Genomic DNA, 12,858 nt, shown 5'->3' on the forward strand with positions numbered 1-12,858 from the left:
GAGTGTGACTCAGACTTCTAGTAACGGTTGGATAATGTACATAAATAATTAATTTGTTTTATGAAAGAATACATTGAAGAAATGTCCATAGCAACCCAACACACTGCAGACAACTACTACATTAAACCGAACAATAAGGTTTACACAGCCATGAGTAATGGGACTTATCAAGGTAGCAGAATTTTAACATCATATCTAACTTCCTGGATAAAGAGCTGTAGGTCCACTAATACTTGGATGGGCCCCTCATAAGACTCGATGTTGATCTGAACCTTTTCAAGCCCTCCATTGCCACACTGGCATCGCAGCTGGCCCATTACAGCAACTTATTGAGGAAATGAAAATGTGGTGTACCCAAGTCCTGCACACCCTGGCCTCCTGCCACCTCACATTCACTTCTCCTATTCTGTCACAATGAGGAAGTCTCAGTAGAGGACAGACCGAGGAATCAAACATCCGCAATATATCCCACCTCTCCTCCATGACCCACCAATTTAGAGCAAATCAGTTTTCCATCTTTGTGTGGCTTATTGTAGCGTGAAACTAATACACAAATGCCGGGTGGCACTCTGCTGCCTGATAATATTGTTTTATATGAGCATTTTATGTACTACGGTTAAAATACATTAGACTATGTCTCACCTGTGAGCAACCTTTTAGTCACTACAGTATATCAGCCTTCATAGCCACAGTCACAGCAAACATATGATGTGTTTTGTTTGGGTGCGTTTGAAAAGTGGAATGTTTGGCCTATTAATCACCTCTGTCCCTCTACTCTCATTTGATACCAGCATCTCATTGCTAGCATTACTGCAAACTCCAAGCCTTGTTCCTGATTGTAAAACATAGGATGCCAGGATCTCTTATAGACTGAAATGTATCCGAATAAGATATCCTTAAAGTCAACACTGCTATGCTCAAGTTTAGCCCCCCTCCCCTCTCATAATCAAGTTCATATTTATGTCTTTTTTAAACAAAAAGACAGCTCAATTAATAAACCAAATGGGCATGCAAAATCAGATTAGACCTAATTAAACCCCCCACTTCTTGCTGTTTGCCATTTTTACAGACTGGCAGAGTGACAGGGAGTTTAAGCAGTAGATGAAGGGGAAGTGGGGAGGACAGCTCCATATGCGTTGCGTCAGCCCGGGGGGACAGCTGGGTCCGACTGTCTTTTCCTGCCACACTCATTTGGCCCCAGCAATCATCCTGTCTTGTGCTAAAGGTCTCTCGTCGCTACAAGGCTCCTTGGCACTATCTGGGAGCTACAGACGAAGAATATGCTGATTAAACATGCCTTCATTAAAGCGATTACATGCACAAGACGGTTCAATTTCCCACAGGCAGCCAGATAACGATGAGGGGGAAGAAGAAGAAGAAAAGGGCTTGTGGTGCAGGGATGGGGTTTGGTTCATGGAGGAGAGGAGGGGGTGAAAGAGGGATTGGCGACGGCTGCTTGTTAGCGTTCATTTAAGTGACCCACACACTCTTTAGGGACTAACTGTCTTCTGACTTAATGTGATGCTGTGTGAGCTGTCCTCTCCTCGCGGGGACAGCCAGCTTTTTGCCCCGACGAACACCCATACCTGACTCACCACACCTACAGGCCGCTTCCAGGTCACCGAGTTTCCAGCGTGGAAGACCTTGCCAAAGACGTGGGAGCGACGTTACTTCTGGTTCATTTAATAAAGCCGCCCAGTGTTTTAGTGCCTGAACAAGCTGCGGAGGTTGTGGTGGTAGGCGAGACAGAGAGGAGGGAGTTAAAGTCGTGATGAAGGCCAAATGAACATCAGCAGCTTTCAGGCGTTCCGGAGTTATGTCCTTTTCTGACAAAAGTTTTGCTTTTGAAGTGAGTGAAGGACAAACAAGATTTCAGTTTTTCTTGGTTTCATGAAAACCAAATAAAGTATTTGAGCAATACAACCATCATTTTGTGAATCCAAATCACTATCTTGATTGAACTACCTCCAATTTCTCCTTAAACTCATCCTGACATCCCGTAATGATTTTGCAATTCCCCTCACTCTGTGGTTAAACCAGCTCGGTCAGCAGTCCCGGCTGGTTCAAGATCATTGAATTTTCAGTAAAAAAATATATTTGGGAAGCATGATTCATAACTGAAAGAGACCAGATGTGTTGTTGGCATTTAGAATTTCTTATAAATGACACACTTGTACATTACAATGTGACATATTCAATGATTTCCTATCACGGATGCTTTTGCGGACTATTACCACCCACAGTTCCTTTCTCTCTCCTGGGCACAGCCAGCAGGCATCATGTGATGTACTAACAGCCGATGAGAACAGAAAGGTATCTTTATATGGCTCTGCCACAGGCGCTGTCTGTACCACCGTAGGTGATTGCACCTATACGCTTCCCTGTTGCTTTCATGTTTATCGTATTTCTGCTGCTGATTTTGTTCTTTATTGCCCTGCTGTCGACCTGAATCACACCAGCGCTCAAAGAAAGTGACAGAATTGCATGTATGAGGTGTTTGAACTGTGTGCCTGTGAATTCTGGTGCATAGCCGCATGAAATGATGTGCATGCGAGCAAGAAATTGTTCAGAGCCTCAGAGCCAATTAAGGGTCTCAAGTAAAAAAGTCCCATGAATAACAATATATATATATATATATATATATATATATATATATATATATATATATATATATATATATATATATATATATATATATATATATATATATATCGTAGAGTTTATGTCCTGCACATTTTGCAACGATAAGCAAAAAAACCTTTATATCGTCCTCACTCAATCGGATTCAAGGCCCGAGATTCTCAGTCACATTTTCAGAAAAAAACAGAAGAGCTGGCTGATAATATATTAATCTTCTGAAATATTTCTAAGAATCTTCTTCCTAATTATGATCTAATCAGATGCGAAAGTGCAACAAACCACATGTGATAAGAGGTCACACTTTTGTGACTATTGTAACGTTCAGTGAAGTGGATGAGGTCACTCTGAAACTGGAACTGACCACTAAGTGATACTTCACTCCGTTTCCCTGAAACTATACTTCTGTTTCTCTGGTTCCCCTGACATTTCTTCTCACTGACAACGGAACATCAGACCACTGATTCAGTGGGAGGAGCTTGGTCCAAACTGACCGCCACGTAACATCTGACCAAACTGCCACCTTCGATTCCCACAAACTGAGGGAGTGCATAGGATGCGGCTGATGTTGCTTCAGATATTTAAAATAATTTTCTTAATTCCGACAAAGCTACAGAAAAATGCAGCATGTCTGGTGAAGACTAACTGGTACACCTGATTTCTCACACAGTAAGGTGAGTATTGGTGAAAAGGTTCAAAGGTCAACGTGGTCTTATTACAAAGGAAACCCAATTCAAAAAGAAGAGTTTAATCTCATATTCAATATCGAATTAGACTGTTACAGGTATCCATGATATGCACATTAAAGTATAGCTCAGCCAGAAATACTTATGTAATCTCTTCCATAGCTCTGCATGAGGTTTTGTCAAGTCAGAGCAAAATAACCCAGGTGATGTCATCAGGGTTGTCTCAGCATTGGTTCGAGAGGGTTTTTCATCATGTACAAATTTAGTTCGCTAGAAGTTAATTTGGAAGGCATGGGGGTCTAAAAAGAGATGCTGTTATTTAATTATTAATTATGGGAAAAGTAGGATCCTGTTTTTCTGGAACTTGACTCGTACCAAAAGTCTGGATATCTCAGTTTATTTAATCCATCCATCGAGAGTCCCCTACATGTATGTTAGTGCAATACCAAAATGCTGGGGTGCGCCTTTAAAGCCCAAACAGACATTAACTCAGCAGAAGAAACTGTAAAATGTCCGTCAAATTCCACCACAAAAATCAAGTAATTACCTAATTTACCACCACATGTCCTTGCTGACATCTCTCTTCTCATGTGTGCACTTTACAGCAGACTGGCAGAAGACTCTGAAAAACACAATACAAATAGTTACAATTTGACTGTTACCTGATACTCCCATTATCTTCGAACTGTTCAATGTTACGTCTGTAATGGGTCAGAGTTAGTGAGGACATGTATGACTATGAGGACATGTATGACTTTGCATTTTAGGTGAACTATTTATTTATTGTTATATATAAACCACTTCAATTAAGAACAGCCTTTTCTTCTCTAAGATCAATACATTAAACAAAATGAAAGGTGCTAGATAAAACATTTAAAAAATGGATAAGGTGCTGCCATGAGGAGAAAACACTCAAATACACCCGTGACCTGAGGATAGGTGGCAAGTCGAACTACTAGACGATATGAATGTGCGTGGGCGCATGGCCCTCTGGGAAGTGATTCAGAGGTCATTACCATATAGAGAAGACAAAGACGTCTTTCTATCAAACAGGTGTTCAGTCCAGGGGACACGTCTTTCCTCTAACAGAGTTGACCTTAAGGCTCCGTCATTTGTTTACGCTCCCTTAATTCCGACTTTGTTCAGTGCACTTAATAAAAACAATGAAGTCGAGGAGAAGAAAAAATGGGGAAAAAAACACTGGCTTGAGTCAGCTCCAATTACTATTACTTTTTAATTTGTAATTATAGACAACAACTACATTCTTGTTACAGTATGAATTAGAAGTACCGTGTTTTAGTGAGCAACTCGTTTTATGAGTAGCCCATATTGATTCTTTCCATCGATGAGTAGTAGCTACCCTACACTTTTTTATTATCTTTAAACAAAACAAAAATTCTATCACATGAATTCTGTCTGATAACCTGAGCCCATGTCTTTCTTTGCCAGACAGACATTATCCTTCATGCATTTTTTAAGACATCACACCCAAGAGTTTACGCCACCTCCCCGTCCGCTCCCTGCCTGCGGGGGGAAGCAGACAGCAGCGCCTCCTTCGCCTCCCACATCCCGGAGCGCTGGAAGCGCGCCAACATGGGATTGGCTTCCCGCTCCTGTCAGGGAGGAACTGGTGCGCCAGGACACCCAAATATGGACTGTCCGATATCAGTTTGGATCGCATGACTCAGCATCAGACTATATATTCTTCCCGCTGGGGTTTGTTTGGATTGAAAGGCAAAGCGGTTGTTGGGAGTGTTTTGGGTGCCCCAATAGACCTCCAGCTGGAAAAAAGCTCCTTGTGTTTTTGGATGACTTTGAGCTGTGAGATACATTCAAACGGACTCGTTAATAAAGAGTAAAGAGTGTGGATGTGCACTGGCATTTATTTTATGCGCGTTCACCCGGCTTGAGTTTCCCTCACGCCGAACAGGCCTCGTCTGTTTACAGACCTTGATCCTGGCAACGACGTCAGCAAGTGTGTCTGACTTCCCGGAGGCGTGGACCACAGAGCTGACAACCAATCAGAAGGCTGGTTGGAGCGCATGAGGAGCCGGGTGATATAAGTACAGCGAAGCGCGTCTGCCGCTTGTCAGTACAGAGGAAACAGAAGAAAAGCTCAGTTTCAGAGCAGACAAGACTCTCCTACACACGAGTGGAATCAAAACATCTGAATTAGTCACTGGACTCCGCTTTGAATTCAACCAAAGACACAAATCGACGACTTGGTACAGTACAGTTCCACTATTTTGGAAGTTTTGCTCTGTTTTTGATAGCTTTGGTCTTCAGTATAATAATACACCGGGACTTTGTGCTGGAGATTGAGACAATTGGGACACTAAAACCACGCAGCATCTTTGCAGCGCACTCTTGTATTTGACTTGTATTTTGCAATATGTCCACAATAATGGAACAGCCTTTTTATGACGACTCGTTTCTCTCTGCTTATGGCCATCCAGGCGCAGCCCTGCCAGACTACAAGCTGCTAAAGCAGAATATGAACTTGAACTTCTCCGATTCATATCGAAACTCAAACTTCAAGCCACAGCACCTGCGTGCCGATAGTGATTTCTATTCGGCCGGGCCGGTGGACGTGGGCTCATTGAAGCTCGCCTCTCCGGAACTGGAGCGACTGATCATCCAGAACAGCAACGGGGTCATCACTACGACGCCGACACCTGCCCAGTTCCTCTACAACCGCGGGATCACAGAGGAGCAGGAAGGCTTCGCTGAAGGTTTTGTTAAAGCGTTGGACGACCTCCACAAGATGAACCAGATGGCTCCTCCAAACGTGTCCATCGGCGGCGTTGCCTGTGGCGTCCCCGGTGGGGTTGTCTGCTCGGCTCCCGCCTCGGTGTTCGGCTCATCCATGCAGCACGAAGCGCTCGAGTACACCACCCTGAGCAGCTGCTCCACGAACCCCGGTCTGTCATCTGCGGCCAGCTATCCCTCCACCACTATCAGCTACCTGCCGCACCACCAGTATCACCAGCATCCCCAGGCCATTGCGCACGGGTCTCACCATTTCCAGCACTCCCTGGCCGGTGTGGGTATCCACTCGCAGCGGTTCGGCGTGTTGAAAGAGGAGCCTCAGACCGTCCCAGACATGCAGAGCAGCGACGGGTCTCCGCCGATGTCCCCCATCGACTTGGAGAACCAGGACCGCATGAAAGCGGAGCGCAAAAAACTGAGGAACCGGCTCGCAGCGTCAAAGTGTCGGAGGCGCAAACTGGAGCGCATCTCTCGTCTGGAAGACAAGGTGAAAATTCTGAAAACGGACAACGTCGGGCTGTCAAACACGGCGTCGGTGCTGCGGGAACAGGTGGCCCAACTCAAACAGAAAGTCATGACACATGTGAGCAGTGGCTGCCAGCTCATGTTGGCGCCCAAAGTGAAGTCTTATTGAAGAAACAATGCACTTTAAACAAAAAACACTGGACAAAGAACTGCACTGACAACACAATGGACATTGACTTTATACATTGTCTGTACGAGAGAACTGGACCAATGGGGTTTCTACGGCAGCAGAAATCATACAAGACTAAAACACTTAGGGCATTTTTGAATACGTTTTGAAAAGTGTCGTCTTGGCTTTGCCTGTTTACATTTTACTTTAATTGCGATCTGTGATACATTCTTATGTAAGTTATTTGTGTTCGTCGGGCTGAGCCTGATGAGCCTGTGTTTTTTACTTGTACAGTATATATTTAAGTAAATGAAATTATGAAACGAAGACATGTGTTGTTTCTTCCAGAGGTTATAGAAAAGGTGTCACCTCTTAGGGTTATTACGGTAATTCTCGTTAACATGACCACAATATTGCCAGTGATCTCTTCTCAGCAGTTAGGGTTCACTTGACGTTGGAAACGTCCCAGCGTAGGATTGTTTCTCAATTGACGTACATGCGTCAGTCCATATATGGTCAATTTTGCTTTGAAACGTCACACAATGAAAAGGTTTCCGGGAACTCCCTCCTACATTGCCCGTCAGAAAAGCTGCGCTCTCCCCTTCGCACCGCAAGGTGTTTGCGCGTGCGTGGCTGTAAATGAAGAGGCTCGTCAATGAGTGGTTTATTTGAGTTAAGGGAGTTTCCCCATTTTGCTTTCAATTTCCCAAAACAAGTCGTGAGAACACTAGCTGAGGAAAAACATTTAGAAAAAAGTTCCACCCAAACAAGCTTTCTATTTGATGATGAGGGCTTGTTTGAAATTACAAGTGGCGTCAACAAAAACGTTAGAAAAACATGTTGGGAGTAGGTCACCAATTACACAGCGATTACCCAATAATTAACAATGTATAAACTATGACAAATCAGGACTATTCCATCTGAAGAGTGATATAATCCAAATGTTATTACTTGTCACATCCAATAACACATTGGGTGTCTTCCAATATTATAATACAAAAATGCAGTCATTGAACTGGAAATATTTTAAGATACATACAGATTACTCTTCACAGATTAGAGTGAGAAGCATCTGGAGCTAGGACCGCCATGCAGGTCTGTGTTTACACACATTCAACAATCCAATCTTCCCCAATGAGCTACAGCACCATTTGGCAACCTCAGGTTGTTGAGCTGAGTCAAACTCAGTAACTCCAACATTAACCAACACTTCCACGCCTTGTGACGTACTCCGATCCTCAGGGCCTAAAACTGATTCACTGACTTAATCCCAAAAATGTCTGTTGGCATAATTCTTCCAAGTTGTTAAATCAACAAACTATAAGGCACCTTGAACATATCCAGGAAGAACTATGGCACCATCTAGAGGGCACAAGTGGAACGACATTCACAATATAACATCTGTCAGACAAAACACACAAGTCACAATTTACTCACTGTTTTAATAAAGATGGAAGAAAATCATTAAATTACAGCAAGGAAAATATCAATACGTTTTTTCAGAAAATGAAACAAAACATAGTTTCAGTGCTTGAGAATATGAGGTCGTCCCATCAATTGTCCACTGGACGTACAAAAAGAAAAGATTTGCAACTAAAGATTTATCTAACCAGTTTAGAAATTGTCGGGTTTAATACATTAGATTGGACGCCATTAGATACTGCTTCACAGGAACGCCTCTCATCTGAAGGCAAGTGCTACGGATAGGAAGTCAGCCAGAAGAGCTTCACGTTTACTGCTTGGAGAAGAAGGCTTTGCTCTTTACGACGTCGGGGATGATGGTGTCGCTACCGGGTTTCCAGCCAGCAGGGCACACTGTGTGGGAAGAGAGTCGGAACAGAGTTTAGCACAAGGCTAAAGGGACAGTGAACTTTACTTACCGAGAACAAAGTACATGTGTGATTACCTCAGAGGGTAAACTATAAATGCAAGGCTTTGTCCAGGCAACCTCATTTAAACATGTTTTCCTAACTATTTACATGCTAGCTGTGACATGTACAAAATATCTAAAATAACATAAAAATCAAGCATTTCTATTAAATTCTAATGAAAGCACGAATAGTCAGATAAAAAAGCAAAAAAGATAACTAAGCACCTGGCAACTAAAAATAATCTATGTGGCCGATGAGCCATGCTGTGCACAAATGAAGGTTAAAAAGGAATTCCATGATTATAAACCAACAGCTTTCAACCAAACAGAAACTAATAGCGTGTACCGACTAGATTTTTAAGAGCTGACGCAAAGGCTATAAACATACATAAAATAATTTTGTTATAAAGTCATGATTTAGAGTTTCCTGTACAAACAGCCATTTAAAATAAAATAAGGGAACAAAAACAGCAAAGCATTGTGTATTTGCATGCAATAAGGGAAAGCAATGGTTTTATTAACTGAAGCCAAAACAACAAACAGCAGGATTGACAAGGATTTTACTCACCCTCTCCATGTTTGTCAGTGTGCTTGAAGGCCTGGACCAGACGCAGAGTCTCATCCACAGAGCGACCCACCGGCAAGTCATTGATGGTGATCTGCCGCAAGATGCCCTTGTCGTCAATCACAAACAGACCCCTGACAGGCACAAATTAAGATTTAAGTATTGTGCAACAGACATGTCTGATCATTGGTGACTTGTGTCCGAAGATGCACAAGCACTGACCGAGATAGCATACTGGCCAAGCTAGATGTGCATGTTATTGTTGTGTATACTGGTAGTCATAAGGAACCGTTTCACAAACCCAAAACAGTTATTACATCTACGTTCTTCAGTCTCTCCACATGCTTAAAAAGGGACAGCTTGGATGTTTTGAAGTAGAGTTGTATATAATGGCTTCAGTTCCCTGCCGGAAAGGGATGTCCAGCAGCAAGGTAAAACAGTGAAACTATTTTTAACATAGCGTGCACGTAAAGTATTAATGACATTAGGTGGGCCTTTCTTTTAGATGGCCAAAATATGTTTTTGCAGCTGCCTCAATCCACAGCAGGACATTGCTTTGCTCCCATGCAGTGGCTACTGGCCTGTCATTTAAAATGTATTGCAAAGACACAGGCAGTTTTTCCTGACCTGTACGCAATGCCGTCATCCTCCTTCAGCACACCATAGTCTTTGGAGATAGTCTTGGTGAGGTCTGCCAAAAGGGGGATTTTCATGGGACCCAGACCTCCCTGCTTCCTTGGTGTGTTGACCCTGTAGGGAATTAAGACAACATACATGGCAAGTCAAAAACAAATGTATGGGCCATCAAACTGACTAGACTGTTTTACTCTCACTTCTGATGTACTGTACTTAAAAACATGTCAAAATCTAACTCTGATCTAGACCCAATGCGGAGACCGTTACCGCAGAACTTATCAAGACTAAGCAGAGAAGCACAGTGACCGGAGATAAGCGGGGCTGCTTCAGATCAGCCAAAAACAGTTTCTCAGCAGAGTTACAAGAATTTGACCATTCACAATGTCCTGATCTGCCATTTAATAGTCTGACAAAATGTATAGAGTCTAGATCCAAAATGTATATTTCCCTACACAGCTCCCAGTGTACACAAACCTTGAAGTCGGTCAAGGTCAGAAATAGTTAACTTCACACAAGCCGCAGCTTTTACTGAAGGGAATGCTTGTGTTGTGTCAAATAGCTTTTTTTTCCCTTTGTGTCAATGTTTAGAATAAAATACTTTTTCCTCTTAAAAAAAAAAAAAGTTGTACTTTACAGGGACAGGTCAACCGTGTTGTTTACTTTGCAATACAATTACAAAGGATAACAGTACAACTATTTTTCTCACCATGCCAAGTGACTGAAGTGAGAGTCTACAGAGCAGCCGATCACCTCACATTCGAGATTGCGGAACTCCTCCGCCCTGTCGCTGAAAGCCACGATCTCAGTGGGACACACAAAAGTGAAGTCCAGTGGGTAGAAGAAGAAGATCACATACTTCCCTGAAGAGCACAGGAGGAGATATGTATTGATTCTGATCTTTTACATTTTAGAGGAGACATAAAATGTAAAAAATAAATAAAAATAAAACAGTCTTTGTGCAATAAACCCAAGTTACCTTTGTAGTCTGACAGCTTGATGTCCTTGAACTGTCCGTCCACTACAGCTGTGCCTTTGAAGTCTGGGGCAGGCTTGCCAATCTGAGCATTTCCAGATGACATGGTGATGATAGCAAAATGACTGGAGGGAGACACAGCACATAGTAATGATTAATGCTCAAAGAAAAGCTTAAAACAGACAGATTTCACAGCTCTTGTGGCAGTTGGTGCACAGCTCGAAAGCTGGTTCAGTTAGAAAAATCGTGTAAAGTCACATGCAAGTCATGTTACACGCCCGCGGGGAACAATAGCCGATTAAGAAGCTTACGTAACCATGATACGTTAAAAGGAAAAAGAAGGAAATCAAGTCGAGTATACATGTTTATATCTTTTACATGATTTATAAGGGGTCCTTGTGATTTGTTTTTATAAATCAAGCTTTAATCTTTGCAATTATATAGAAGAGCAGGATGTAAATAGTTTCCACACTAAAGACAGTATTGACCCACAGGCCTTCACAGCAGCCACGAGGTAGCATAGTTACTCTTTTCAATAGCTACACTTTGACGTACAATCAACAATGTGTGCGTGTGAAGAAAACTCCACATTTCACTGCCCTCGTCATGATTATGAACCAGACAGAAGCTAACAAGCCTTTGTAAGCGTACAGAGTAGTACAAAGTAGACACTGCTTGGTCAAAGTTCAGCTCTGTAGGTCAAAGCTTCACAATCTAAAGTCGCTTCTCAAAAGGAGGTGGCATGAAATAAAAGTTGCAGAAAGCAACTCTCCCGTCAGCTGCAGCGCCGGGACAAAGAAAGAGGCAGAAGCAGGCCCAGATACTTAAGGAGGAGGCGAGCCACTGACTCGCACTGCCTGGCTAGCTTAACGTTAGCTCAATGTAGTAACCCGGTTTCTTTGTTGCCTCTGCTGCGGGACAAGCAGCTGCTGCTCCGCTCGAGCTCAGCAGACACTCAAGGTGAACGTCTGACAGTTAGGCGTCAAACAAACGCACATTTCACAACTCACCTGTCTTCAAACGAAGCCGAGGAGAAGTTTGCAGAGCGGTAGTCTGCTGCTGGCAGGAGGAGGAGAGCACTCAGAGCAGGGAAGGGACGGCTAAGTACAAGAAGTGGGCAGGGCCAGTTTAGGTCCCCGGAAGTGAATATAGTTTATTTCAAAGTAAAGGTTGAGATTAGAGCGTGTATTCTGTGTTGCTGTGAGGGCAGGTGAAGCAAATGACTTGATTAGAAAGACATTCATTGCATACATTCACTTTATTTGTATATAAAATCAAATGAGGGAAAGTGTATTTATTTATATGCTGTAAGAATTTTGAAGGCATGCTTTACTTGAATAATTCCATGGTATTCTACTTCCTACCTCAACATTTCAAAGGAAAACAGAAAATATTATCTGTAAATCAATTGAACATATAATGTACAATTGTTCTCGCCCCAAGATCCATTTAGAAGCTGTTCTAGCCATTTCATCTCACCAGATTATTGTTGTTTGGATCCAGAGTTTGCAGCTGTTTGATAATTTTAATCTGTATAAAGTATGAACAGATAGATTTTTACTCTATACACATGAAAGACACAATTCATAATACATGTGAAATATTTCAACATGCACATCCCAGCTAATTTGATTGTGTTTGCTCTTCCCCTTGCAGTGCTTGCTCAGTGAAAAAGGGCTTGTCTTTAGTTATTTTGATGGCCACCCTTGTGTCGGATATACTGTCCGCACACTTGGACACTTTTCCAAAGCACCCCTCCTCAAGAAAGGTAAGGTATAAAATGTTGTTGTACAGTAAGTTGCTTGTCAATGTCTTCCAGTTAATTGCTGTGAATTTCACAGTAGGTTTTTTTAAGGGTGAGTTTTTCTGACACAGACAAAGTCACAGACCTGGCCTCAGTGGCCAGTAGTCAGTTCAGTCCAGTTGAGTCTTTATGGTCAGACTCAGTATCAGGATTATTGCTGTGTTATGCCAGTTAGTAGGCCAAATGAAATGCTGACATGAAATGGAAATTGTATTTATGACGATAGAGTGAGGAGTGTACAGGGAACCTGTTGACACCTACTCCTGAGTTTAATTAAAATATCT

General features: G+C 42.6%; 2 protein-coding genes across 3 annotated transcripts; one reads left to right on the top strand and one right to left on the bottom strand.

The window, feature by feature from the left end:
* Positions 1–5,088: 5,088 nt before the first annotated feature.
* On the top strand, positions 5,089–7,053 carry junba (JunB proto-oncogene, AP-1 transcription factor subunit a). Of its 2 annotated transcripts, XM_079219112.1 has the most exons (2): positions 5,090–5,548; positions 5,780–7,053. In XM_079219112.1, exon 2 carries the CDS (start codon positions 5,818–5,820, stop codon positions 6,724–6,726), a length of 909 nt encoding a protein of 302 aa, XP_079075238.1. In that variant the 5' UTR covers positions 5,090–5,548; positions 5,780–5,817; the 3' UTR covers positions 6,727–7,053. The 2 variants fall into 2 exon arrangements, with proteins under 2 accessions (XP_079075237.1, XP_079075238.1); XM_079219111.1 differs by having other exon boundaries at positions 5,089–7,053.
* Positions 7,054–8,148: 1,095 nt separating this feature from the next.
* On the bottom strand, positions 8,149–11,846 carry prdx2 (peroxiredoxin 2). The gene is made up of 6 exons (XM_079220355.1): positions 11,781–11,846; positions 10,774–10,895; positions 10,504–10,657; positions 9,789–9,911; positions 9,165–9,295; positions 8,149–8,541 (listed from the first exon to the last, which is right to left on the bottom strand). Exons 2-6 carry the CDS (start codon positions 10,874–10,876, stop codon positions 8,459–8,461), a joined length of 594 nt encoding a protein of 197 aa, XP_079076481.1. The 5' UTR covers positions 10,877–10,895; positions 11,781–11,846; the 3' UTR covers positions 8,149–8,458.
* Positions 11,847–12,858: the final 1,012 nt, after the last annotated feature.

The sequence above is a fragment of the Taurulus bubalis genome, assembly GCF_910589615.1.
Source record: "Taurulus bubalis genome assembly, chromosome: 6".
Taxonomy (NCBI): domain Eukaryota; kingdom Metazoa; phylum Chordata; class Actinopteri; order Perciformes; family Cottidae; genus Taurulus; species Taurulus bubalis.